General features: G+C 31.6%; 2 protein-coding genes across 2 annotated transcripts in view; both read right to left on the reverse strand.

Moving 5' to 3' along the window:
• LOC124353222 overlaps positions 1 to 5,583 on the reverse strand; it is a 133,346-nt gene extending 127,763 nt beyond the window's left edge. Inside the window, exon 1 of the mRNA XM_046803124.1 lies at positions 5,362 to 5,583. The gene's annotated coding sequence lies outside the window, so the exon portion shown is untranslated. The remainder of the gene's footprint in view (positions 1 to 5,361) is intronic.
• Positions 5,584 to 10,625: 5,042 nt separating this feature from the next.
• Positions 10,626 to 24,656, reverse strand: LOC124353223. Its single transcript, XM_046803126.1, has 5 exons — positions 24,421 to 24,656; positions 18,038 to 18,180; positions 13,014 to 13,087; positions 11,029 to 11,118; positions 10,626 to 10,827 (listed from the first exon to the last, which is right to left on the reverse strand). Exons 1-5 carry the CDS (start codon positions 24,568 to 24,570, stop codon positions 10,673 to 10,675), a joined length of 612 nt encoding a protein of 203 aa, XP_046659082.1. The 5' UTR covers positions 24,571 to 24,656; the 3' UTR covers positions 10,626 to 10,672.
• Positions 24,657 to 25,699: the final 1,043 nt, after the last annotated feature.

Raw genomic sequence — 25,699 nt, forward strand, 5'->3', positions numbered from 1 at the left:
TCCTTAAAATAGCCAAACTTTACAAGGATATCGTCCTATTGTTGGCTTATTGAGATAAAAATCTCAATTTTAACAAGTAATACTCAACTAGATCAGATATATTTATCCACAAGCATCCCGTTATATCTGTTATATTGTTCTGTAAATATGTATTATCCCCTTAAAATAGCCATACTTTACAAGGATATCGTCCTATTGTTACCTTAATTGAGATGACAACCTCCATTTTCACAAGTAATGCTCTACAGATTAGACACATTTATTCACAAGCATCCCGTTATATCTGTTATATTGTTCTGTAAATATGTATTATCCCCTAAAATAGCCAAACTTTACAAGGATATCGTCCTATTGTTAGCTTATTGAGATGACAACCTCCATTTTCACAAGTAATGCTCTACAGATTATACACATTTATTCACAAGCATCCCGTTATATCTGTTATATTGTTCTGTAAATATGTATTATCCCCTAAAATAGCCAAACTTTACAAGGATATCGTCCTATTGTTAGCTTATTGAGATGAAAAATCTCCAATTTTAACAAGTAATACTCAACTAGATCAGATATATTTATCCACAAGCATCCCGTTATACCTGTTATATTGTTCTGTAAATATGTATTATCCCCTAAAATAGCCAAACTTTACAAGGATATCGTCCTATTGTTAGCTTATTGAGATGAAAATCTCAATTTTAACAAGTAATACTCAACTAGATCAGATATATTTATTCACAAGCATCCCGTTATATCTGTTATATTGTTCTGTAAATATGTATTATCCCCTAAAATAGCCAAACTTTACAAGGATATCGTCCTATTGTTAGCTTATTGAGATGACAACCTCCATTTTAACAAGTAATGCTCTACAGATTAGACATATTTATTCACAAGCATCCCGTTATATCTGTTATATTGTTTTGTAAAGTTGTATTATCCCCTAAAATAGCCAAACTTTACAAGGATATCGTCCTAACTGTCAGCTTGTTGAGATAACAACCACCATTTTAACAAGTAATACTCAACTAGATTAGACATATTTATTCACAAGTATCCCGTTACATCTTTTTGTATTGTTTTGTAAAGATGTATTATCCCCTAAAACTAGCCAAACTTTAGAAGTATATCGTCCTACTGTCAGCTTGTTGAGATAACAACCTCCATTTTAACAGTAATGCTCTACAGATTAGGCATATTTATTCACAAGCATCACGTTATATCTGTTATATTGTTTTGTAAAGTTGTATTATCCCCTAAAACTAGCCAAACTTTAGAAGGTATATCGTCCTACTGTCAGCTTGTTGAGATAACAACCTCCATTTTAACAATAATGCTCTACAGATAGAGGCATATTTATTCACAAGTATCCCGTTATATCTGTTATATTGTTTTGTAAAGTTGTATTATCCCCTAAACTAGCCAAACTTTACAAGGATATCGTCCTATTGTTAGCTTATTGAGATAACAACCTCCATTTTAACAAGTAATACTCAACTAGATTAGACATATTTATTCACAAGCATCACGTTATATCTGTTATATTGTTCTGTAAATATGTATTATCCCCTAAACTAGCCAAACTTTAGAAGTATGTCGTCCTACTGTCAGCTTGTTGAGATAACAACTTCCATTTTAACAGTAATGCTCTACAGATTAGGCATATTTATTCACAAGCATCCCGTTATATCTGTTATATTGTTTTGTAAAGTTGTATTATCCCCTAAACTAGCCAAACTTTAGAAGTATATCGTCCTACTGTCAGCTTGTTGAGATAACAACCACCATTTTAACAAGTAATACTCAACTAGATTAGACATATTTATTCACAAGTATCCCGTTACATCTTTTTGTATTGTTTTGTAAAGATGTATTATCCCCTAAACTAGCCAAACTTTAGAAGTATATCGTCCTACTGTCAGATTGTTGAGATAACAACCTCCATTTTAACAATAATGCTCTACAGATAAGGCATATTTATTCACAAGCATCCCGTTATATCTGTTATATATTATTTTGTAAAGTTGTATTATCCCCTAAACTAGCCAAACTTTAGAAGTATATCGTCCTACTGTCAGCTTGTTGAGATAACAACCTCCATTTTTAACAAGTAATACTCAACTAGATTAGACACATTTATTCACAAGTATCCCGTTACATCTTTTATATTGGTCTGTAGAGATGTATTATCCCCTATAATAGCCAAGCGTGGAAGGATATCAGCCTACCTGTTATCTAATTGAGATATTAAATAACATATGTTTATCGTAAAATATTCACGCATGCTGTCGTCATTTATAAAGGGCGTTTTAAAAAACTAGTTTTCTGCTAAATCATTATCTTGTCTATTAGCCAGTAGTATCAGTTAAGTTATTGTAATTTACAAATAACAATGTTTACAATCAATCACATAAATATTGTAATATACGAGTATAATCGTACAATTCGCTTCCTAACTTAATTAAGAGAGTCCAGGATCCGATAACACGGCTTGGTTTCTTTAAATCAATAGAGGAGAATTTCTCCTAAAAAGGATTTTCGGTAACCGCGTTAACTTTGGTAGCGGTCGAAATGGAAAAGTTTTTCTCAGATTATACTAACTCTCATCCTTTATTAGCCTAGGTTATGAATTGAGAACACCACATACGCTAGTAAATACTGTACATACTGGTGTTTATGAATGTCACCATTGAGCTGTTACTGGTAAATTCGCTTAAAACCGACACACACACACACACACACACACACACACACACACACACACACACACGCACACACGCACACACACACACACACACACATTTATATATATATATATATATATATATATATATATATATAGATAACAACCACCATTTTAACAAGTAATACTCAACTAGATTAGACATATTTATTCACAAGTATCCCGTTACATCTTTTTGTATTGTTTTGTAAAGTTATATTATCCCCTAAACTAGCCAAACTTTAGAAGTATATCGTCCTACTTTCAGCTTGTTGAGATAACAACCTCCATTTTAACAATAATGCTCTACAGATAAGGCATATTTATTCACAAGCATCCCGTTATATGTGTTATATTGTTTTGTAAAGTTGTATTATCCCCTAAACTATAGGGGATAATATTAGAAATATATATATATATATATATATATATATATATATTTCTATATATATTAGAAATGAGTGGTTAACTAAAACCTTTTATTTAAAATAATAAAAAAATAAAATAATTTTTAAAAAGGGTTTTAATTGACCATTTATTTCTAGTATAAAGATAACCCTGTATTGAGGAGTTAATAACACTATATGTATGTGTATATATGTATATGTATAAAACATAAAAAACTAGAAACAACAGACTGAATGTTTCTAAGCACTTTAAGGGTCTATGTATAGTTAGCTGACGATGAATGATTAGAAAAAAAACATCATAATTTCGTATATCTAACCCTTATGATACCTATCATTTTGGTCTCGACCAAATCTATCTCAGCTGACGAAAAATTTCTTTCTTAGGAGAAAATCCTCTGACGATTTTAAGAAAATTCAAGTTGTGTGCTTATATAATGCAAATTAGCTCTCCGCTCCCTGACTATTGTCGACTTCAACCTCGTTAGAAGCTCTCGTGAATCGGGAAGTACATACAGTATAAGTAAGACAGTCGTAGCTGAGTTGCTGGAACAGAAAATTCCACGATTTCAGTTCCAGAAAAATTCATAAGCCAAAGCCATGCGAATTGAAATCTTCAGTGACTGGTTCGAACGTTACAAAAATACCGGATCTCGTACCGCGTCGTTTCTAGGATGAGAATATACCTAACTGGTTAGCAACTGCAAGTATCTTGCTGACCTACAGGAGTTCGCCACTCTCGATGTACGTAATACAGTTTGGAAATTGTTTTATAAATATTTGGAATATTTTTATACAAATATAATCACTAGATAAAAGTGAGTATTTATATCTATGAATCTTGCTAGTACACATTATAGCTGTCCTTTGATTTTACAACTCGTAACCTCCTAGCTTTATTAATAATTATCTTTTTGAAATGTTTAACTATCTTACTTATATTTTTTTTGCTTAAACTAATGATATATAATAAATTTGTACAGTAAAATAACTTTTCTGAAGTTATATTACTGACTAAAAATAATTTTCATCTTTAACGTCGTAAAAAATATTGAAAGATTTATATTTATTTTTGCCATCGGACCACACTGGAAGATTTAAATTTTATTGCGACTTATTACATTAAATTGAGCATTATTTATGCGGATTAGGAACTTTAACCAAAGTATGATTTTTACAGAGCAGAAAGGCAAAGTTTCTTTCGCAACCATTCAATCACCAACCTACATCTCTGTAACCACAGTCACTATCCTAGGCACTGCTCAACCAAACATATGAAACTTATTAACCAAAACTTATTTTGATGTTAAAGTGCGAATACAAACATATGCATTCCTTTGATCTTAAAACTTCCAACGTAGATATAAAAGGAAGGATTGATTATTCCGAATAAAAAAACTGAGGTTCTGCTTCATCAATTTACACTAATAGCTGTTACAAAGCCTTAGTGATCAATAGAGAGATCTCGATTCACTAAATAATTAATACCTGAAATTTCTTTTTATACGTTAGGATTTTACCCTGTGAATAAAGCAAGGATAAAGTTCAAATACTGGGAATTTGCTCTTAAGAAGCGGCGATAGAGGGGATTGTAATCGCAGGAATGCCATCAATGTCACAACACGAATTAGTTATTAGATTCTTAATGGTAGACTTTACCGTATAGCTTTGGTCGATACAATGAAAATGTTTGGCGCATTGTTTTATTCAGATGATTGTAAATTCAAGGAATTTACTCAGCATAAAAAGATTGAAGAGTTTTACATTGAAGTTTGTAACAGTTTTGTCACCATCATTGATTTCTGTTACTTGGGAAGTATAACTTTTCCGACACCGGTTAGACCGTTTCCAAATGTTCTAGTGTGGCATCCAAATAAATTCGCATAACTGTAATGAAACCTGCTTACTTTTTTCAAATCAATGAACACATAACAACAACACAAACAGAACTATTGAACATCAATTGAACATCAGAAGAAAATTGAACATCAATTATAGTTCAATATTTTACGCACCTAGAGCTTCAAAATTAGAATTTAGCCTATTAAAGGATTGCTTCATAGAAATATATTCAAAATTTTAGTCATTATCATCAATAGTCTATTGACAGCAGTCACTATTTCTCTTAAAATAGGAAATAATTTCAATTTGTAAAGTAATTGCAATAAATAATATTCAATTTCAATATCACAAACCTTTAAACAATTACTACAAATAAAATAGGTTATATCCTACCGTCAATTCAATCCAAATTCAAGTGGTCTTAACGGTTATGGTGACATGTTTCGAGGATTAACCTTCATCGTCAGACCTCAGTAGCCGTGGTGGTGGATGGATTTCTCATAAAATTAAAAATACTCAACACAATATACATACAATATAAATAAACACCACTAACACATACACAAACACGATCGCGGCGGTGTTTCCTGCAAGCTGCAGTGCATAAAGACAGGTGGTCGGTGGACGACTGGAATTAGGTTAAGCCAATCTCTTGTTCTGTCCCTCGTGTTATCACCTCGATCAGCTGTTCTGATTAGGACTTTGTCCTTTCCACAGTGTTGATAACGTTGTTGGAGATTAGATTTGAACTGTAGTTTTCCATTCAACAGCTTAATACCGTCGTCACTTCAAAACTGCATAAATTTCGTATTCTTCCAATGTTGATATTAAACTGCACTTATTACAGCAATGTATTACATCTAGACCATTTTCTATCTCATCCATGTTGTGGTTTTCGTCCAGTGGATGTTGCGCAAGTAGATCTTTGTTTATTTAATTTTTACATTGGGACGGTATTCCTTGTATCTTTGCTTTAATTAACAACCGGTTTGCCCTATGTAATTTTTGGGACAGTATTTGCATTTTGTTTTATACAACCCAGTCTTGCCCACAAACCTCCTTATTAGTCTTCAATATTCTGTTTAAGATTTTTTTCTTTAGCAATAATACTGTACAGAGTGGTTGAATTCAATACACACATATTTTTTCTCGTTTTATGTGTTGAATTCAATTTTGCAATTTTTGTTGTGTTTCTTCACCAATTTATCACCCATATTGTGAGGAAGCCGTTGGATTTTGCGACACATTTTATTGTTTTGATTTCCTCGGCTTAGTTTTCTGGGCTTAAAAGTACATTTAATAATCAGTATATCATAGAGTTGTAGGCATCGTATTTTTGAGATATTGGATGGTATGAAGTTGAATGGATTGTTTGGCTTGATATTGTTGGTTTCCTGTATATGGTGAAAAAAGACTTTGGGCTAGCTATGCATTTTCAAATTTTGTGTGTGATCCTAAGCTAAAAATGAAGAATTATCTCTAAAACAAGTAAAGCTAAAGAAACCAGATTTGGCAAATAGGTTTGAATAAGTAAGAGGAAAGTTTAAAAAATAAATGTTTTATTTTCTTTAATACTAACAAAATGGCGTCTGATGAAAAATTTTAAAGTCAAACAACATATACATAACCCAGAATAATTATAACAAATATACTGGACATGAACTGTTTAAAAAAACTTATTGCAATTCCAATGGTACTGGTTTCAACGTAATCCTTCAAGGCATAAGCGGGCACAACCACTTTAAAGGTACTCTTGCACAAGCCAGAAGTAGCAAACATTTTGCATTTTGTCTTCTGATAGGCATTAGCTGTATTACATCAGTTATAAAAAAATGCAAGGCATCAACTATTTGGACAAGTTGTTACAATTCAAATGGTACTTATTTCAATGAAATTCACTAATATATAAGCTAGGTCGACCACTTTAAAGATACTTTTGTAGAAGCCAGGAGCAACAAACAAGTGACAACTCTCAACTATTACATGTTTAGCTCTCCCGGATTGTACAAGCGTGTCTTTTAAGCGGTCGCCCTCGCTTATGCCATGACGGATTCCGTTGAAAGTAATACCGTTACAATTGCAATAAAATTGTCCAAATAGTTGGTGTCTAGTACATTTCTTATAACTTCACTGGTTTTTTGTTATTTGACTTTTAAAATATTCAACAGTCGCAATTTTTTTTAATATTAAAGAAAATAGCACGATTATGTTTTATTGTTCCCGTACTTATTCAAACGCATTAGACAAATTTGGTTTCTTCAGCTTTACTAGTCTTAGAGGTAGTAATTAGTTCATAAAAAATGCAAAATGGCGTCTAGCGGCTAAGCAAAGTGGAAATTGTAAAAAAAGTTATTCTTCATTTTTTAGTTTAGAATTACACACAGAATTTGAATATACATAGCCAGCCAAACCTTTTCGTTACACTCTGTACATGATATAATCAAGTATTTTTTGTGCTTCTGTAATGTTGCATCCAAAAATTTAGCTTGTTGTTTTCTTCTATTTCAACGGTGAATTTTATGTTTTGTGTAATATTGTTCCATTAACTATGCAATACGTTTAACTGCCGATCTGAACCATTAAGTAATACCAAGGTGTCGTCGTGTATTGTGTTCTGAGAAAATGTGTTCATTTTCGATATGGTTTACATATACGTCAACTAACAAACCTGAGAGTGGTGAGCCCATAGCGAGTCATGTTCTGTATAATATTCACATTCAAAAGAAAAATACTTTTGTTTGAGTAACTTCCCTTAGCAAGAGTAATATTTCATTACTGGCTTGCAGGAGTAGGCTTTGAATTATTGGTCAAGTGGTTTTTTTTTTTATTATCTCAAGTGTTCCTGCGACGGGGACATTAGTGTATAAATTAGTTACCTCAAATGATACTTATTTATATGTATATTGTGTTTTGACGTGTAATTTTAAAAGCCATCCACCACCACGGCTGCTGAGGTATGACGATGAAGGTTAACCTTCGAAACATGTAACCATAGCCATTAAAACCACATGGGTTTGGATTAAATTTACGGTATGATATAAAACCTATTTTATTTTGTCATTAAAATCGATCCTGGGCTAACCACGATGAACTATACAAAAGTAAATCGATCAGTTTAAAGTATGTTAGACAACTCTATGTTTAGTTTATCTTCCATTATTTTTGCTTTTAAGAATCATTTTAACATAATTTAAAATCAGCGATTCTCTGTTATTTTCAAGTATAAATACCACACTAGAATGATACAAAAAACCTATCATTAGTATCTATTATTAGTTGAGTATAAACCTTGTAGTGTCATTTAGATACAACTATTAATTTATACAGGAAATGTGTGTTGCACTAACGTGTGGAATTTGAGTACTTAACATGAAATGAACTTTTTTTGAATAGTGGGAAATGAAAATGATCGACATTTAAACTTTCTTAAAAATGATTTGTGGATACTTCATAAAAATAAGAAAATAATTTTAACCATTTCTATGAAGAAAACTAAGTAATTACATACCCGTGTTTATGTAGTAAAGAAAAGAAAACATAACGTATTTACTATTCTGTCTATGTATATTAAAAATAAAAGTTATTCAAAATAGACTATGAAGTCAGGAAAAATAAATGGAAAATTTGGTTCTCTGTTATTTCCTTCGATTAAAACGTACTAGGTGTAATATTTATAATGATATGTTTTTAAGCGGTTACTACAATTGGGCATTAATGGATTGTCCATTATTAGGTAACGGTACTCTGAGAGAAACCTATTGAGTATCACTTAAGCAGAACTTTACATTCAGGAAGTTCAGTGTGTCTGCCATGTTGGTTGCAGGACAACCTCAATTGTTAAAGTCCTATAATTACATTTGTAAGCTAGGGTACGATATAAAAATATACAGGGTGTCCCGTAACTCTCTGGACAAAGGTATACCACGTTATTGCTCAGGTCAAGACAAACATATTTCACCATATGAACATAGGTCTATGATGCTTAGTTTCCCAACTGTCTGTATGTGTTTTTCAGAAAAAGTAATATCTTAAAAACTAAGTTTAATTTTACCAAACTTGGTTCAAATGTTTATGATAAGAAGGCCAATTACTGAAAAAAGTATCATGAAATTATCTTTAGTAGTTTCGAAATGGCGGTCATTAAAACTTTTAAACTTTAAATATCTTAAAACCCAGCAGTTTTTCTCAAGCATTACACGGATAACACTTTTTAGAGGATATTATCACAAATCTAATGACACCAACATTATTTAAATCGAATAATAAATAATTGATTTAGAGCAGATTTACTGTGACAAGACACGACGCACATTGAGGTTTTCAGTGAATAGCCAACAATAAAAAAAACTGAATAAACGTCATTTCTCTACGGGATTTCAACACCTAAAACAACTATATTTTGTTTTTCAGCTATGGCCTACTTGATTTCTATGCTACTAAAATTTCAGAATAACGTGACACACGTATCTAATGCTCTCAACAGATAAACAAAAGCATTTTCATAAAGATCAATAACCCAAAAAGGGTTGCAACCCCAAGGAAAACCACATATTTGTTTAATTCTCGATGGCCTAGAACTATGAAATTAGAAATACACGTCTTATGGACTTAACGGAATACCCATACCGGAAATGAATTATACCTGAACCAGATTGCAATAGAAGAAATAGTTGTTTTTTGACCGAAGTAGACCATTCATACCACCGTATGTATCTACTTTCCTGATTGTATTAACAAGCCAAACGCTACTAAGGTGTCGGGAATACCTTAGACTGGAAATGTTTGACAATGACCAGAAGTAGACGCTTTTTACAGCAAAAGGCTTTCTAGACCTATTTATTTATATATTTTATTGATCGGGGCAACAATGAAAACGCTACAAAGGCATCAAACATACCTCAGACCGACAGTAGATTACAATGAATGGCCTGAAATAGCTGCTTTTCGACCGAAGTAGACTTTTCAGGTCTTTTTTAAGTATGTACTTTTTTGATTAGTACAACAATTAAGGCGCTATGAAGGCGCCTGAAATATCTTGGAAAAAAAGAAGTATTAAATGGAAGTAGACTCTTTTTGACCGAAGAAGACATCAGAACTATGTCTGTAAATATTTTCTTGATTTGGGCAACAATACAAAGTCACTTTAATATGCAAATATCTTAGACAGGAAAAGGATTAAGGTCGAAGTACCTATGACTACAGTAGGCTTTTCAGGTCGAGTGCAGTATAAATATTTTTATATGATGGCAAAAAGCCAACTATACTATGAAGAGTGAAATATAGTTTATTTGAGCAACTATATGTTGAATATATTAAAAGTGATATAATTGTTTAATTTGTAAGATATAATGCTATTATTTAGAGTTTTTAGCTGTCTGAATAAAAAATGCCTTTCTTTCTCTTTCTTCTTCAATAAAAGTTATGTACGAACATTTACAGTGACAATGTGTATTGAATTCTGCACGAGTGCTGAACACTTTTACGTTACATTTTCACCACCTTACGTCACGCAACAATTTACTCAATTTTTAAATAAAAGAAGCAATATTGTTTTTTTATTTTTACCACCTTACACACAGAACAACCTGTGAATACCTACAGTACTTTTAACTGCATATTTTTACAAAACTACATGGGGATAAATGTGTGGAATAAAATGTTTTGCAATTCGTATAATTAGTTTTTGTCCATAAGTCTATCGTGTCTACAAATAAGCTTTTCCTAAATCATCTGTCTCAAGCTCCATTAGCTCTCCATCAAAGTTATAATACTTTTCAATTGCCTCAATTTCCAATAATTCCGCCGACGTAAGACAGTTCTTGTGGGTGAGCACCACGCGGTAGTCTAGAATAACATCATCTGAAACACAACATGAAACTTATAATAGTTTAACCTAATTAATAGTAGTTTTTTAATTAATTTACGTTAATTTATGCTGTTTACTAGTTAATACTTGAGTAAATAGCGGAACTTAACGTCAATAAAATGATCTAGTTTGCAAATTATTCAAGTGAATATTTGAAAATATCGAAAGGTTAGCACATAAAGACTTATACTTACTTCCATTATGACTGCAGAAGTAAAGGCAGACATATTTATGAGGTACATGCTTTAGGACGTATATTTCCACATCCATGTTCGAGCCAAACGCTGGAAAACAGAAATAACGATTTTGAAAACTGAAAGAGAATGTACTCTATTATAACATAATAAATTGTTATGATCTCTTTATAATTGATATGTTTAGTGCTGCTCTGTGTATTTACACTTCTCTACACACTTTCTTAACTTTGACTTATGTATATATATATATATATATGGTAAAGAAATTATATTTATATAAATTTTTAACTTACTTTATATATATATATATATATATATTTATATAAAGTGCAAGTTAAAAAGTTTATCATAAATATTTCTAATTTCTTTACCATAGCATGGATACTTTGTCTAGAATCTGCATTATCTATAAGGCTTTAGATAGAACACCTAGAATTAAGAATAATATTGTATGACCAATTTTAAATATGAATATTTGGAAAAATAAAAGACTGCGGTCATTTGCCAATATTTTGTGATTCTACAACATAGAAACGACGCGACGTTTCGAGAATCTACTCTTCTATCTTTTTCAGGTGACAAAAACTAAACAAATTTAAGTGTTAAAAAGAAAACAATTCGTAAACATGGCAATGAAGACACATGTAAGTCAAAGCTCTCAAAAAATGTTTAGTTCGTCTACCAATTTTGAAACAAGATTTTACTTGAAACCAAACCTGTAACACAAACTTGCGAAACTTCATCCAACAAAATTTGTTAATGATTTTAAGTTTTTACTATCAGTGTTAACTTTGATTCGTCAAATGTTTGAACTGTTAATATTTTAAGCGTATCACAAATAGTCTGTGTTGCGAAATTACCAAGAACTTTTTAATATACTTAAACTTATTGAGGCCACGTATATTCAATTCCTTTAAGTACCACTTAAATATAAACTGGTAAGGTTTTGGTTTCAATCAGCTGTTCATAAAATACCTCTCAAAATTGTACACAACTGCCGTCCTGATTGGCAATTTTCAAAAATGTAAACGGCCGACTTTATCAATTATTTTGTAATGATACTGGTATTGTTGATATGTTGGTCCATGAAATAGGACGTTATATTTCCGTATTGCATGACATAACACCAATTATGGATTGGTCTGGATCGGTTAGAAATTACGGAAGATATCGTGTTGACAGTCCCACGTTGTATTGTATAAATCCGGATTATCGTAAGTGTAATTGCAATAAGCAGATTTGTACGTAATCTAGCTAACAGAGCTAAGCCCTTACACGACTCGAGTTGACCCACTGTCTGGGGACTACCGTCACTAAAGTCGTGCTTAGTTCATTCATTGGATATTAAAGTAAATTTCCAAAGCTTGAGATAAATATTTCATATTTTTTTGTTAAACCAATATAGATATTTAATCTAAAATCCGAGAGCTGGTAACTACAAACGCTAGGATTCGATACAAATTCAACAGCTCCACGCTCGGAAAGAAAAGTTAGAATAATTCAGAACACTTCCACTTTAAACTGGCTATCTAATCTTTATTTAATTAACAGGCCTCGATGAATAGAATAATTTCTATTGTTGAGGGTACTGTAAGTGAGCCCTTCGGTTAGTCTTAATTAATATTTTTAATTATATCCTAGAATATTCAGCGACATAAATTTAAAATTATAAATATTAAATGGTACTATGTATATATATCTAACAATTGCAATAAAATTCTTCTGGTGAGGTGCTATTTAATACTGTTAATCTTAAATTAACTCATAATTAAATAATAAAGATGAATAAAACTTGTTTATCAGTAAATTAAAGTATGATAAAATAGTGAAACTTATCTAAAATTTACTTTAAGTCCATGACATGTGAACCAAAAACTAAAAATATAAATATGAAAGCAGTTTGAATGGTTTAAATGACGATCTGTTTATGATTCAGGACATTATTGAATTTAAACAGCCCATATATGACTCAATTTGTTTACCTTTCCCATAAGCTCTTCCGTATCCCAAGTCGTAGATTAGATATTGTGAGTAGATTTTATAATAACCAAACTTTCTGAAACATAGATAAATTTAAAACAACCATAAATGCAGAGTTTTAATTTACATGTTTTGTTTTTTATCTATATAAATAAGTAATAACTAAGAGGAATATTACAATCTAAAGGAAAACTTTTATTTTGCAATCTATTATAAGTACTTTTGTATTAGAAGGGACTATTTTTCAACCACCGATCTCACGCCATGACGGCCAGACACGTGCCATGTCTGCGGTGTGCGCAGTGGTCGACTGCGCATATTCCCCGCTACAACTTTGGTCACTGCCGAGTTCAAGTTCGAGTTTGCAGTTTGCGCTGAGCAGCAGTCGCATAAACGTGGCCACCTCTACTGATTCTCCCACCAAATGTGAATTAAGGGTTTTATTCGTTTCCTGCAAGAAGAAGGGAAGAGTGCAGCAGAGACCCTTGTAGAATGTGCCGTGTTTTACGGATAAACATTATGAGTGATGGTGCTGTACGTGAGTGGTGTAGAAATACAAATATGTTGAGTGAGACCCACAAAAATTACCAAATGGGTTCAGCTTTGATATTTCTCGAATCGATCCTTAAATTTGACATTCGGCCATTTTTAACTTTTACGCGATTCACGCACAACACCATCGCTTGTCATGTTTTCCCCGTAAACACTGTAAATTCTCCGATGTATTTCTGCTCCTATATTCCCTTCTGCTTGGAGGATCGACTAATGCTCAAAACGACGATCCTGCTACGTATCCGGTCGTCGTGAGATCGGAGGTTGAAAAAACGACCATCGTATATTTCCATCAATACTTGTCAATGGCGAGTATTTAAGACAAATTGTATTCATACAATTGCTTTATTTATAATATAAAAATATTAATTTGAAGTACGTGAATTATGACCTGGCCGTTTTATACTTCCCCTTCCCACCAATTCTGATGGACATCCGCGGCGTTATCTCATTGGCCCAGCCGAATCCAAGTCAAGAACAATAGCCTTGTCAGATGTAACTTAACTGCAGAACAAGACAAGTTCTGATAAATTCAAGGCGGTGAACCGCCTTCCTAATAATTTAAAAACTACCAGTACTAACTTGCCAAAGGATTACATAATCGTTTTTATCCTAACTTCTCACAATCTAATTTAAAATTAAATCCCAATATTTCTTTCCCAAAATGTCCCTTTAATTTAAAAAAATAAACCAATGTAGCTTTAAAAACGCTGCAAAATTCAATTTTCATAATTCAAATTTGTGATCTTGATTTATAGTGTTTTTCAGTCTACCTTTTAAATCCGATGATCGTCTTAAAGTTGCAAATGATATAAAAGATAAATGAAAATCGTTAATTTATTTTAAATGAGGATCTTATAACATAAATTACATAAACACAGTTATAAAACAAAGAAAATGCACAGACTTAAAACTTCACATAAATCTAGCTTCTGTAATTAATCGTGCGTTACATCTAACCCGTAACATACCATTGAGTTCTGTTTTATGTGGGAACAGGATCAGTGCAAGAGAAACCTGAACCGTATTATTGGATTTCCTTTAGGTAAACCTGAGTCGATGGTTAAAGGGGGAAGTGTTTGTGTGTGTCCATATGTAACAACGGGTTATTGTCCTATGATGACTCTTTTCATACTTACAATTTAAACAATTTTATGGTTTAATACATATACAGTCTGTAACTCATATTTATTCAAATTTGTAAACCTATTGCGTTGTTGCTGGTTACAAATGAATCTACGTATGAAATCGACAACAATAATTTTCGTCAATGTAAAAAAATCACTTGATGTTTTTACTCAAAACGTATAAATGGATTAATGAGAATATTTCCAATACCAACTAATACTATAAATGAGTGTAAAGGATTGCATAACGTATGATTGTCCTTATATCGCGTGAACATTACTTTACCGATTGTTGGGGAATTTATGAAATTAGTCAAACGCATACATCTATTACGTTTAGGTACTACTATTTGTATCTCCTTCCTTGGCATTTTTGTGTTACATTTAGGAACATAGAGTTATAAAAATTGGTAAAAAAAATTTTTATATATTAACCATTGTTTAATTTAAATTTTTGAAAGTAATAATACTAGTTTAGTGTACCGTGCTGTAATTGATGTAGATGGCACATGCTTGCATGTAGAGTTCCCAAAATTGCTTTGGCGTTGTGCCGTGACATGTTTACAAAGACTGAGGGGACGGGGTTGTTAATGTATGCAGTGCAAAGTGCACTAATGGCATTGTAACTAGCAACTAGCCATTCCCTCCTAATTTAATTTAATGGAATATTTGATGAGCTAAGAATTTCATTTACTGAAATAATTGATGAGCTAAGATTTCATTTAATGAAATGTTTGATGAGCTAATAATATCATTTAATGAAATGTTTTATGAGCTAATAATATCATTTAATGAAATGTTTTATGAGCTAATAATATCATTTAATGAAATGTTTGATGAGCTAATAACATAATTTAATGAAATGTTTGATGATCTAATAATACCTTTTAATGAAATGTTTGATGAGCTAAGAATTTCGTTTACTGAAATGTTTGATGAGCTAAGAATTTCGTTTACTGAAATGTTTAATGAGCTAATAATACCATTTAATGAAATGTTTGATGAGCTAAGAATTTCGTTTAGTGAAATGTTTTATGAGCTAAGAATTTCGTTTACTGAAATGTTTGATGAGCTAAGAATTTCGTTTACTGAAATGTTTAATGAGCTAATAATACCATTTAATGAAATGTTTGATGAGCTAAGAATTTCGTTTAGTGAAATGTTTTATGAGCTAAGAATATCGTTTACTGAAATGTTTGATGAGCTAAGAATTTCGTTTAGTGAAATGTTTGATGAGCTAAGAATTTCGTTTACTGAAATGCTTGATGAGCTAAGAAATTCGTTTAGTGAAATGTTTGATGATCTAATAATATCATTTAATGAAATGTTTGATGAGCTAATAACATAATTTAATGAAATGTTTGATGATCTAATAATACCTTTTAATGAAATGTTTGATGAGCTAAAAATTTCGTTTACTGAAATGTTTGATGAGCTAAGAATTTCGTTTACTGAAATGTTTGATGAGCTAAGAATTTCGTTTACTGAAATGTTTAATGAGCTAATAATACCATTTAATGAAATGTTTGATGAGCTAAGAATTTCGTTTAGTGAAATTTTTTATGAGCTAAGTATATCGTTTACTGAAAATGTTTGATGAACTAAGAATTTCGTTTAGTGAAATGTTTGATGAGCTAAGAATTTCGTTTACTGAAATGCTTGATGAGCTAAGAATTTCGTTTAGTGAATGTTTGATGAGCTAATAATACCATTTAATGAAATGTTTGATGAGCTAAGAATTTCGTTTACTGAAATGTTTGATGAGCTAAGAATTTCGTTTACTGAAATGTTTGATGATCTAATAATACAATTTAATGAAATGTTTGATGAGCAAAGAATTTCGATTAGTGAAATGTTTGATGAGCTAAGAATTTCGTTTACTGAAATGTTTGATGACCTAAGAATTTCGTTTACTGAAATGTTTGATGAGCTAAGACTTTCGTTTACTGAAATGTTTAATAAGCTAATAATACCATTTAATGAAATGTTTGATGAGCTAAGAATTTCGTTTAGTGAAATGTTTTATGAGCTAAGAATTTCCTTTACTGAAATGTTTGATGAGCTAAGAATTTCGTTTAGTGAAATGTTTGATGAGCTAAGAATTTCGTCTACTGAAATGTTTGATGAGCTAAGAATTTCGTTTAGTGAAATGTTTGATGAGCTAAGAATTTCGTTTAGTGAAATGTTTGATGAGCTAAGAATTTCGTTTAGTGAAATGTTTGATGAGCTAATAATACCATTTAATGAAATGTTTGATGAGCTAAGAATTTCGTTTACTGAAATGTTTGATGAGCTAAGAATTTCGTTTACTGAAATGTTTGATGATCTAATAATACAATTTAATGAAATGTTTGATGAGCTAAGTATTTCGTTTACTGAAATGTTTGATGAGCTAATAATATCATTAATGAAATGTTTTGATGAGCTAATAACATAATTTAATGAAATGCTTGATGAGCTAATAACATAATTTAATGAAATGTTTGAAGAACTAAGAATTTCGTTTACTTAAATGTTTGATGAGGTACGAATTTCATTTAAAGAAATGTCTATGAGCTATGAAATTCAATTAATGAAATGTTTGATAAAGTTAGAATTTTATTTACTGAAATGTTTGATGAGCTAAGAATTTCGTTTATTAAAATGATTGATAAGATAATAATTTTATTTAATGAAATGTTTGATAAGGCGTTCTCTCCGGGAAAACAAGGGAGTGCATCATTTAAATATTCAATTATGCAAATTTATTCATTCATATGCTGAAAACCATATCTCAAGCCTACAGTATAATATGATTACGTCTATGTTAGGTAAACCGTCTCTTTCCGAGAATAGCTTACCCCTGATTATCCTGCATGTACAGACTCGTACATAAGACACCCTGGTATCGTGTATTACTGTGTCATGTTTGTCTCAATACTCTACAGGCATTTGTGAGTTATTCAATAAGACACTATATTAAGCTTTCCTTTATACTCAATCATTAAAACAAAATATACAGCAATGATGAACAAAACGTCAAAATATGTGCCGAAAGGGATTACTGTATGATCAAGCCACACATGAACTACATGTCAAACAACAACAGCATTCGCTATTAGCATGCGGTTCTACGTAGTGACGTGAAATTAAATTTGAAATAACAATTTAGCATTCAATCTAGTGTACTAGAGATATTTGAACATACGTAATAGATTTTTTTTAATTTTTATACTTTTTAGTTCGACTTTATGTTCTGTATAGTTTTACTATAACCGTAAACTAATTTCCTTTACTGTATAACACTATTTGCATCCGAAATCACAATAACCGAGGCAAGCGTACGTCTATCGTACAATAACACGTACGATGTGTAGTAGACAACACAGCTGAACTCCCCATCCTTCATGCCAGTCGGTCTGGTTATAGAGTGAGCCATTCCCCAGTGCTTGGTGTTGTTGGTTTTCGTAATCCATTTCCACTCCCATCTGCCAATGTTCTCCAGCGCGATCTGGAATATCATAAACTGAGTCAACATATTCTGCTACTATACTGCAAAGTAATAAAGCGTTTAGAAAGAAGTACATGAACAACATATGAAGTCTACAAAAACCTGTACATTTTTATATTCATGGTTAACAATTTTTAATTGAAACGCAGTCAGCAAGGTCAATTTTATTGCTTGCTTAATAATTGTGAAGTGAGCTCGGAGAAAATGTCATATTTGTGAAGAAGAAACCTTTACGGCATAGAAAATTTTATATTAACCTATATGAAAAACCTGCCTTGATCGACATATTTTACTGTGTGGAAACTGTCTCAAAGAATGACTAATGCTGTTCTCCGAAACCAGAACACATGTGTAAGTAGGAGAATATGTAATACACCGTTCTGAGGGTTTCTTTATCAAGATCAAAGAGAAATATCATTGAAGAAATAGAGTGACTTAATTCGGATATGACAACTCGATTTGAAGTTATTATACAAATGCTGTTCGAAAAAGTACACTGATTCCGCGACATGGAAATTTCTTCGTCCCCAAGTGTGGAAGTGATCTCCATCAGTTCTCTTTGAGGTATACAACGTTTAATTTTTGTTTTCTCTTAAATAAATTATATATTTGATACGCACTGAGAAGTAACAAAATTAAATAAAGAATATATGTTATTAAAAAATAATTAAAATTGTTGTTCATAACTGCTTAGATTGAATGTTCATACCTCATTAAAACTTTCACTGCCGACAACGTCATTTGAATTTTTTAGATTGCCGACAACGTCATTTGACGTCGCGCATGGAATTCTTTAGATTGCCGACAACGTCTTTGACGGCGTCGACTTTTACAGTAATAAAATTGCATTTTAAGGTATTTAGACTTGATGGTCATTAGCTATTTCTATTCATTTTTTATTTCTTACTCTATGAATTGTTGGCAGTCATCTGGAATATCGGAAAAAGTGGTTTGTTTACAAACTCGTCGTTGCGGCGCGGCGGCCGTTTTTTGTCGTTCTGCTATTCGTTGTCTGCATTGTTATTGTTTTGCTTGCTATTTCTTTAGTTTACAGCGATTGTTTTGTGGATAAATAATATGAATCATGATAGTATTGAAGGCAATCATGTGCGAGAAGAGTTACTCAGGTTTTTAAGTGACAGTGAAAGTGATAATTTATTCCAAGGTGACACAGATAATGACTCTAATTTTTCTACCAATGGACTTTTTGACATTGTTTTTTACCCAAACAACAAATATCAGCATGAAGTAATGAAATATTTCATTCTTGTATTTTATAAATAATTGGTTTACTACAGAATTTTTCAGTTTATTGTTTATATTCGTCTTAACTTATATTATCACCCAAACATGTTACTGAATTTACTTTAAAGCTTCATTTTATTTTATTTTCAAGTACAGTAATTACCTTTCATTTACCTGCTAATAATAAAATAGTAATATTTTTGGTACACAGTTATGTATGGTGTAGCTCAAGATCAAAAACAAAATTTGACACATCTTAGGGGAAAACATTTTTTTTTTTAATTGTTTCGTAGAAAAGCAAAATCCATTCGTTGAATAAAATTCCCAACGATTTATAAGCTTTGAATTGCTTCGAAGTAAGCAACATTATCTAAAAAAGGTAAATGGTTAAAACGTAGTTATGAAAGCGCTTAAACACTTCCTAACGTATTGAAAGGGGTAGAGTACGTAACAATACATTGTAAATTAAATAGTTTGGAACATTTTATTTTCAGAGATATTTCTATAGTGTTTCATTATATCTGTTTAAAACAGAGTGAAGGTATAAAACAAAGGCAATACAACCTCAGCCGTGTAACTGAGGTTAGTTAGTTACTCAGGGATAGCGGTGTATCGGTTACCTCAACTGTTGAAAGTTTATGCACTACAGTAGTTTCAAAGCTAACCACAAACTAACTAGTAAAGTGACAATAACTGAAGTTACATTAACTTTATTTATTGCATTATTTGGCTTGTTTTTTTGTTTGTTTTTCAATATAAAGGAAATAATTAAAAAACAATAACTCCCAGTTCTGTAAATGGTGGGAGACACCCGCTTTCAACCTTACTGCATTTTGAAAACTATAATCCGGAAACTTTTCATCTAATTAAGATACAATTTTTATAAAAGATGTAAATGTACTGCTTTTGAGTAAACAATTTAAAATTACGTAAAAAATGTGTTATTAAATTAGATTTTTATTTTTATTCTTGATCAGGTGGTTAAAATATTCGGCATTGGTCACGTTATGTAGCCCTAATATATCTATTTTGGGGCGCGAAATTTTATAAACCACTTTTTAAAAACTTATTCTATTAACTTTTTGTATTAAATTATAAATGTTATTTTATTTTACTTTTATAAAAAAGTTAAATTTTTAGTTCGATTTTATTTTTGAAACAAGAAGTTAAGGTCAGTTTAGTTTATTTTATTTGAAATAAGAAAACCTTTTCTTAAGAAAACTTTTACAACGAAAGTGCTTGTGTAAGCTTTTGGGGATTAATTTTAAATATCTAACAGGTAAAGGATTGTTTGAAGTCCAAATTAATGAATTGCAGGTTAATAAACAGATTTTAAAGTGATTTGAGGAAGTATTCTCCTGCCTATCTACCCTAACGAATATAATTAAATAACTGTTAAACTAGATAATTAAGTGCAGTTAAAGTAATAAGAAAATGATTTGGTTTTTGTGAAACTTATGGATATCTCTACAGTTATTCTGTATAAAAATAAACTGGATCAACATTTTATAAACCGAATTGTTTTTAGTTTTCAGGCTAAACTTTCACTTGTCTGGAGGAAATGTGCGTCGTCATAACGCTTGTGTATTGAACACTTAAAGCAACGGATCAGAGCTGCAATCAAATCAACTAACCCAGAAGTCCTGATCAAAATATGGGAGGATCAAAGTTCGCTGGGACGTCTCTACAGGGTGATTTATGGTGCTGATGTCGAGCTCAGATACAATGAAGTAAAACTGTTTAAAACACTCTTTAATTCTATATCAACCTTGGGCTGTATATACTTTTTAAATTTAGTTATTTAAAAGTGTGGCACGACTTTGTGGATACATTGTATTTAAATACATTTTGTTAATCTAGAGTATTATATAAAATAAAACTTATTACAAACATTCATATTTCTTAACATTAAATAGACTACAGATAAATCTCTATTTCCATAGAGAATAAGAATAAAGTTTAGTAAGAGTGGCTTAAAATGCTGCTGTAGATGTTGATATTCAGCGTGGGTTCCAAACAGTTTGTAACAATAACTTTCTCTCTTACAGGACATAACATCAGCTCAGTTTACAGTTCTATAGTTCTCACTGTCACCTTCCATTATCCAAGTGCTATGACAATGAGACGTGTCTTACCTGTTAAACTGCTCCTTGCTGCTAACTGTAACCTCGTCATTCCGAAACAAATAAAGCGGACACATTGTCTTTAAAAAACATAATGTTTTCTTAAGTACACGATATTCCATCTCTATTTTCAAACCGTTTAGTTAGTATACACATTTATTAAATCAATTGTTTTAACTTAATGGTCGTTCGTTTTTACAACAAATGTTTAGGGATGGTATTAAATAAAATACAAGGTCTTAAAAAACAAAAACAAGCGATAAGTGTGATATTTTTATCGCCGAAATTTGTTATTGTATATTAAAGGATTAATACTTTAAACATGATTTAGCTTTTTACCACGGGCCTTTGTATTTTTCCTTGCAAGTGTGACGTAACTGAATCTTCTTTTTACATTCAAAGTTTTAAAACAATACATAATACGAACTGCTAAATTGTGTAGAGACACGTGTAATATAATTATTATATTACTGTAACACGATTGTGCGATTTTTATTATTATAATAAAGAGGTGTTACATACTAAAAGTCGAGAACCAACCTTCAGTCATCGATTTTGGCACACTCTGTCCTTAAAATGCATGATAACTGCTCTCAAGAATTGATCTTAAAGAAAATATTTTAGTTTACAATAAAATTATATGATAATCTGTTCTATAGAGTCGATTTGAGACGCTTTATATGAAATACCCTTTATAATTAAATTGTATACTTTATAACTATCAGGTAGCATAATAGAGACCATCATAAAATTAATTAATCATCAGATTAATTGCAGGTACCCCAGTAGAATTAACCGCTTGGTTTGTTTGTGAAGGTGGAAGATTGTGAAGTAAACGTGAATTTTCAGACATTTTCCATTGTTCGGTGACGAAAGCATAGTTTTTGTATCGCTAAACAATGGAAAATGTCTCAAAAATCCTGTTGCCTTCAGAATTGACCCTTTGATATTTTAAAAACCCTGTTGTCGATTATTTCTAGAATATGAATTTAAATTACTTTTACACTTTGTGAAGTTGTTGGTTTTGTTTTAAAATTACAACTTTTATAATTTTAATATTTACAATACAATTGCAGAAATTTAGATTACTTGGGCTTAAAATCCTGTTTTACTTTTTAGCATGAACCTGTTTGTTCTATATTCTGTAAAAAAAAATATTTTTATGCTATTTTTGGTACAATATGTATATACATGAAGCTAATGCACATTAAGAGATTGCTGTTGGGCTGGTGGCAGCTTATTTACGATGGCAACGATGACATGTTTTCTACAAATGACTGTTCAGAATTGAATAAATTAAATCAGTATTTGACATTTTTAGTAGCAATAACAGTGGTTTTTGCTTTAAAATGTTTCACTATAATAGAGTTATTTTAAAAGCGTCGACGAATTTCTAGTTTATGTGGAACCACTGAGTACTGAGCTGGATATTATAGTATTCACGGAGTGTTGGTTGGGTGATGTGGAGGTGGGAGTTGACATCAAGGGTATGTCAAGACTTAAGCACAAAGCGCAGGAGTGACAGTGTTATTGTTTACGTTAATAAGTCTTTTAGCGTCTATTAAACAAGTGACGTTAGGGGATGTGTATGAAATTAGTTTGAACTTTGTTTACTTAAATTAATAACGCGGGAGTTCTGTACCCGGTTATGATGGTGTTAAAGTTGAAGTTCTTAAAGTAAATGTATACGCCATTTCCAAACCCATTTTGCATTTAATCAACATTACCACCTTTGCATTTAATGTCTATTGGCTTTCCTGATAATGTTGAGATATCTAAAGTATTTCCACTTTACAAACGGTAATGGCGTGTGATAACAATAATTTTAGACCAATTTCTCTGCTTGCATCTACCATTCTTAATGTTTCAGTGAATGTATGTAACGCCTAATACAGTGTACCTATCTATATTCAACTGCTTTCAGTTACTTTAGCTTTCTCAAATAAAAATTATTTTTTTTAAATTTAAGTACCTTGCATTACATGCGATTGAAGTAGGTTTTTTTTCAAAATTAAAAAAAGTATTAGTATTACTACTACAATAAAATATGTAATTTTATACACGATTTCTGAGGTATTTTTATACCAGAGCCATTAGTGAAAACGAAACTATACTAACTTTTTCATTATACAATGGCAATCAAAACACTGAGAAATGTAGGGAATGTAATAATTTATGTATTACACCATAATGGGTACAGGTGGGAGGATTCAAAACAGATTTTCATTTACACTTTTACAGAAACTGTGATTTTGGTTTGCACCATTATAACATTTTTTTAAATTTCCCTTGCGGTCTGAGTGCACATTTTGAAAATATTAAAATTATTGTATTTCAAAAATTTTAAATTCAAGCATGACACTTTGGACATAATTGTCTTTGCAAACCACACAATATTGTATTTAAAAATTTCCACCCCTAATGGTATTTACGTCAGAATAATAATGTGCTTGCAGCATCATTTTAACGAGTTTTAAATGTTCCGATACACTATTAAGGCGTAACAATTTTAGTTCAAAATCAAGATAAAAGCTATTTGAAACAAATATTCCATGTTGTGCGTAGTATTGTGTTATTCGAATGCAAGATTGTATGTATGATTTTATCAGTTAGAATGTTTAGCTAATTGTATTAGTTCATGTTTACACATCTGTTTTATGAATTATTGTAATATTATTCTAGAAGTGCTATTCGTATTACCACCAGTCTTTGAAGAAATTTTCATTTAATGAACATATCTATATAAGAAATGTGATTAGTAAAGTGCCTGATCCATGCAACTAATGCTGTGTAGTAACATCTATGATCATTTTATTAAATAATAGCTCTAAACTGTCCAATACTCTGTAATAGGTATGTAATTATTGCATACGTCGCTGAAGCAGGTGTCGGTATCAGGTGAGATGTTACAGTTACACAAGCCCATGTTAACATCAGAGGCGGTAGAGAGCGTGGCCAGCGCCAGTACCAACACAACACACACACGCAACATCACACACTGATCTGATCGGTACGCACTCATAATTCGCTACTTTAACAACACGCTTTGCACCCGTTGTGTGTGACACAAGTATTACGCTTTTCTGAGCTGACAACGATTACAACAGCTTTACGCTTATTACACTGAGAAAATTTATAACGTTTATCGTAACGTATTTTGTCACGCTCGTGTCGCTTCGTTCAAATTAATTTCACTACAGTGCCACATCCACTTTCCGAGAACTGTTATTAGCGAATTATTGAATGAGCGTTTGCGTTCGTCCTCGTAGTATTAGACATTCTGAGAACTGATACTTCATAACATGACAGTATCAACATTTACAATATATTACACTACTGTGCCACATCCACTTTCCGAGAACTGTTATTAGCGAATTATTGAATGAGCGTTTGTGTTCGTCCTCGTAGTATTAGACATTCTGAGAACGATACTTCATAACATGACAGTATCAACATTTCCAATATATTTCACTACAGTGCCACATCCACTTTCCGAGAACTGTTATTAGCGAATTATTGAATGAGCGTTTGTGTTCGTCCTCGTAGTATTAGACATTCTGAGAACGATACTTCATAACATGACAGTAATCAACATTTACAATATATTTCACTACAGTGCCACATCCACTTTCCGAGAAACTGTTATTAGCGAATTATTGAAATGAGCGTTTGTGTTCGTCCTCGTAGTATTAGACATTCTGAGAACGATACTTCATAACATGACAGTATCAACATTTACAATATATTTCACTACAGTGCCACATCCACTTTCCGAGAACTGTTATTAGCGAATTATTGAATGAGCGTTTGTGTTCGTCCTCGTAGTATTAGACATTCTGAGAACGATACTTCATAACATGACAGTATCAACATTACAATATATTTTCACTACAGTGCCACATCCACTTTCCGAGAACTGTTATTAGCGAATTATTGAATGAGCGTTTGTGTTCGTCCTCGTAGTATTAGACATTCTGAGAACGATACTTCATAACATGACAGTATCAACATTTACAATATATTTCACTACAGTGCCACATCCACTTTCCGAGAACTGTTATTAGCGAATTATTGAATGAGCGTTTGTGTTCGTCCTCGTAGTATTAGACATTCTGAGAACGATACTTCATAACATGACAGTATCAACATTT

Source organism: Homalodisca vitripennis, chromosome 1 (assembly GCF_021130785.1).
Source record: "Homalodisca vitripennis isolate AUS2020 chromosome 1, UT_GWSS_2.1, whole genome shotgun sequence".
Taxonomy (NCBI): domain Eukaryota; kingdom Metazoa; phylum Arthropoda; class Insecta; order Hemiptera; family Cicadellidae; genus Homalodisca; species Homalodisca vitripennis.

Coding starts and splice junctions, on each gene's coding strand:
- LOC124353223 (XM_046803126.1), bottom strand. CDS start 24,570: ATGAGTGCGTACCGATCAGATCAGTGTGTGATGTTGCGTGTGTGTGTT. Junction 18,181..24,420: donor CCGACACCTGCTTCAGCGAC/GTATGCAATAAT, acceptor ATGATATTCCAG/ATCGCGCTGGAGAACATTGG. Junction 13,088..18,037: donor TGTGTTGTCTACTACACATC/GTACGTGTTATT, acceptor TCTATGTTTCAG/AAAGTTTGGTTATTATAAAA.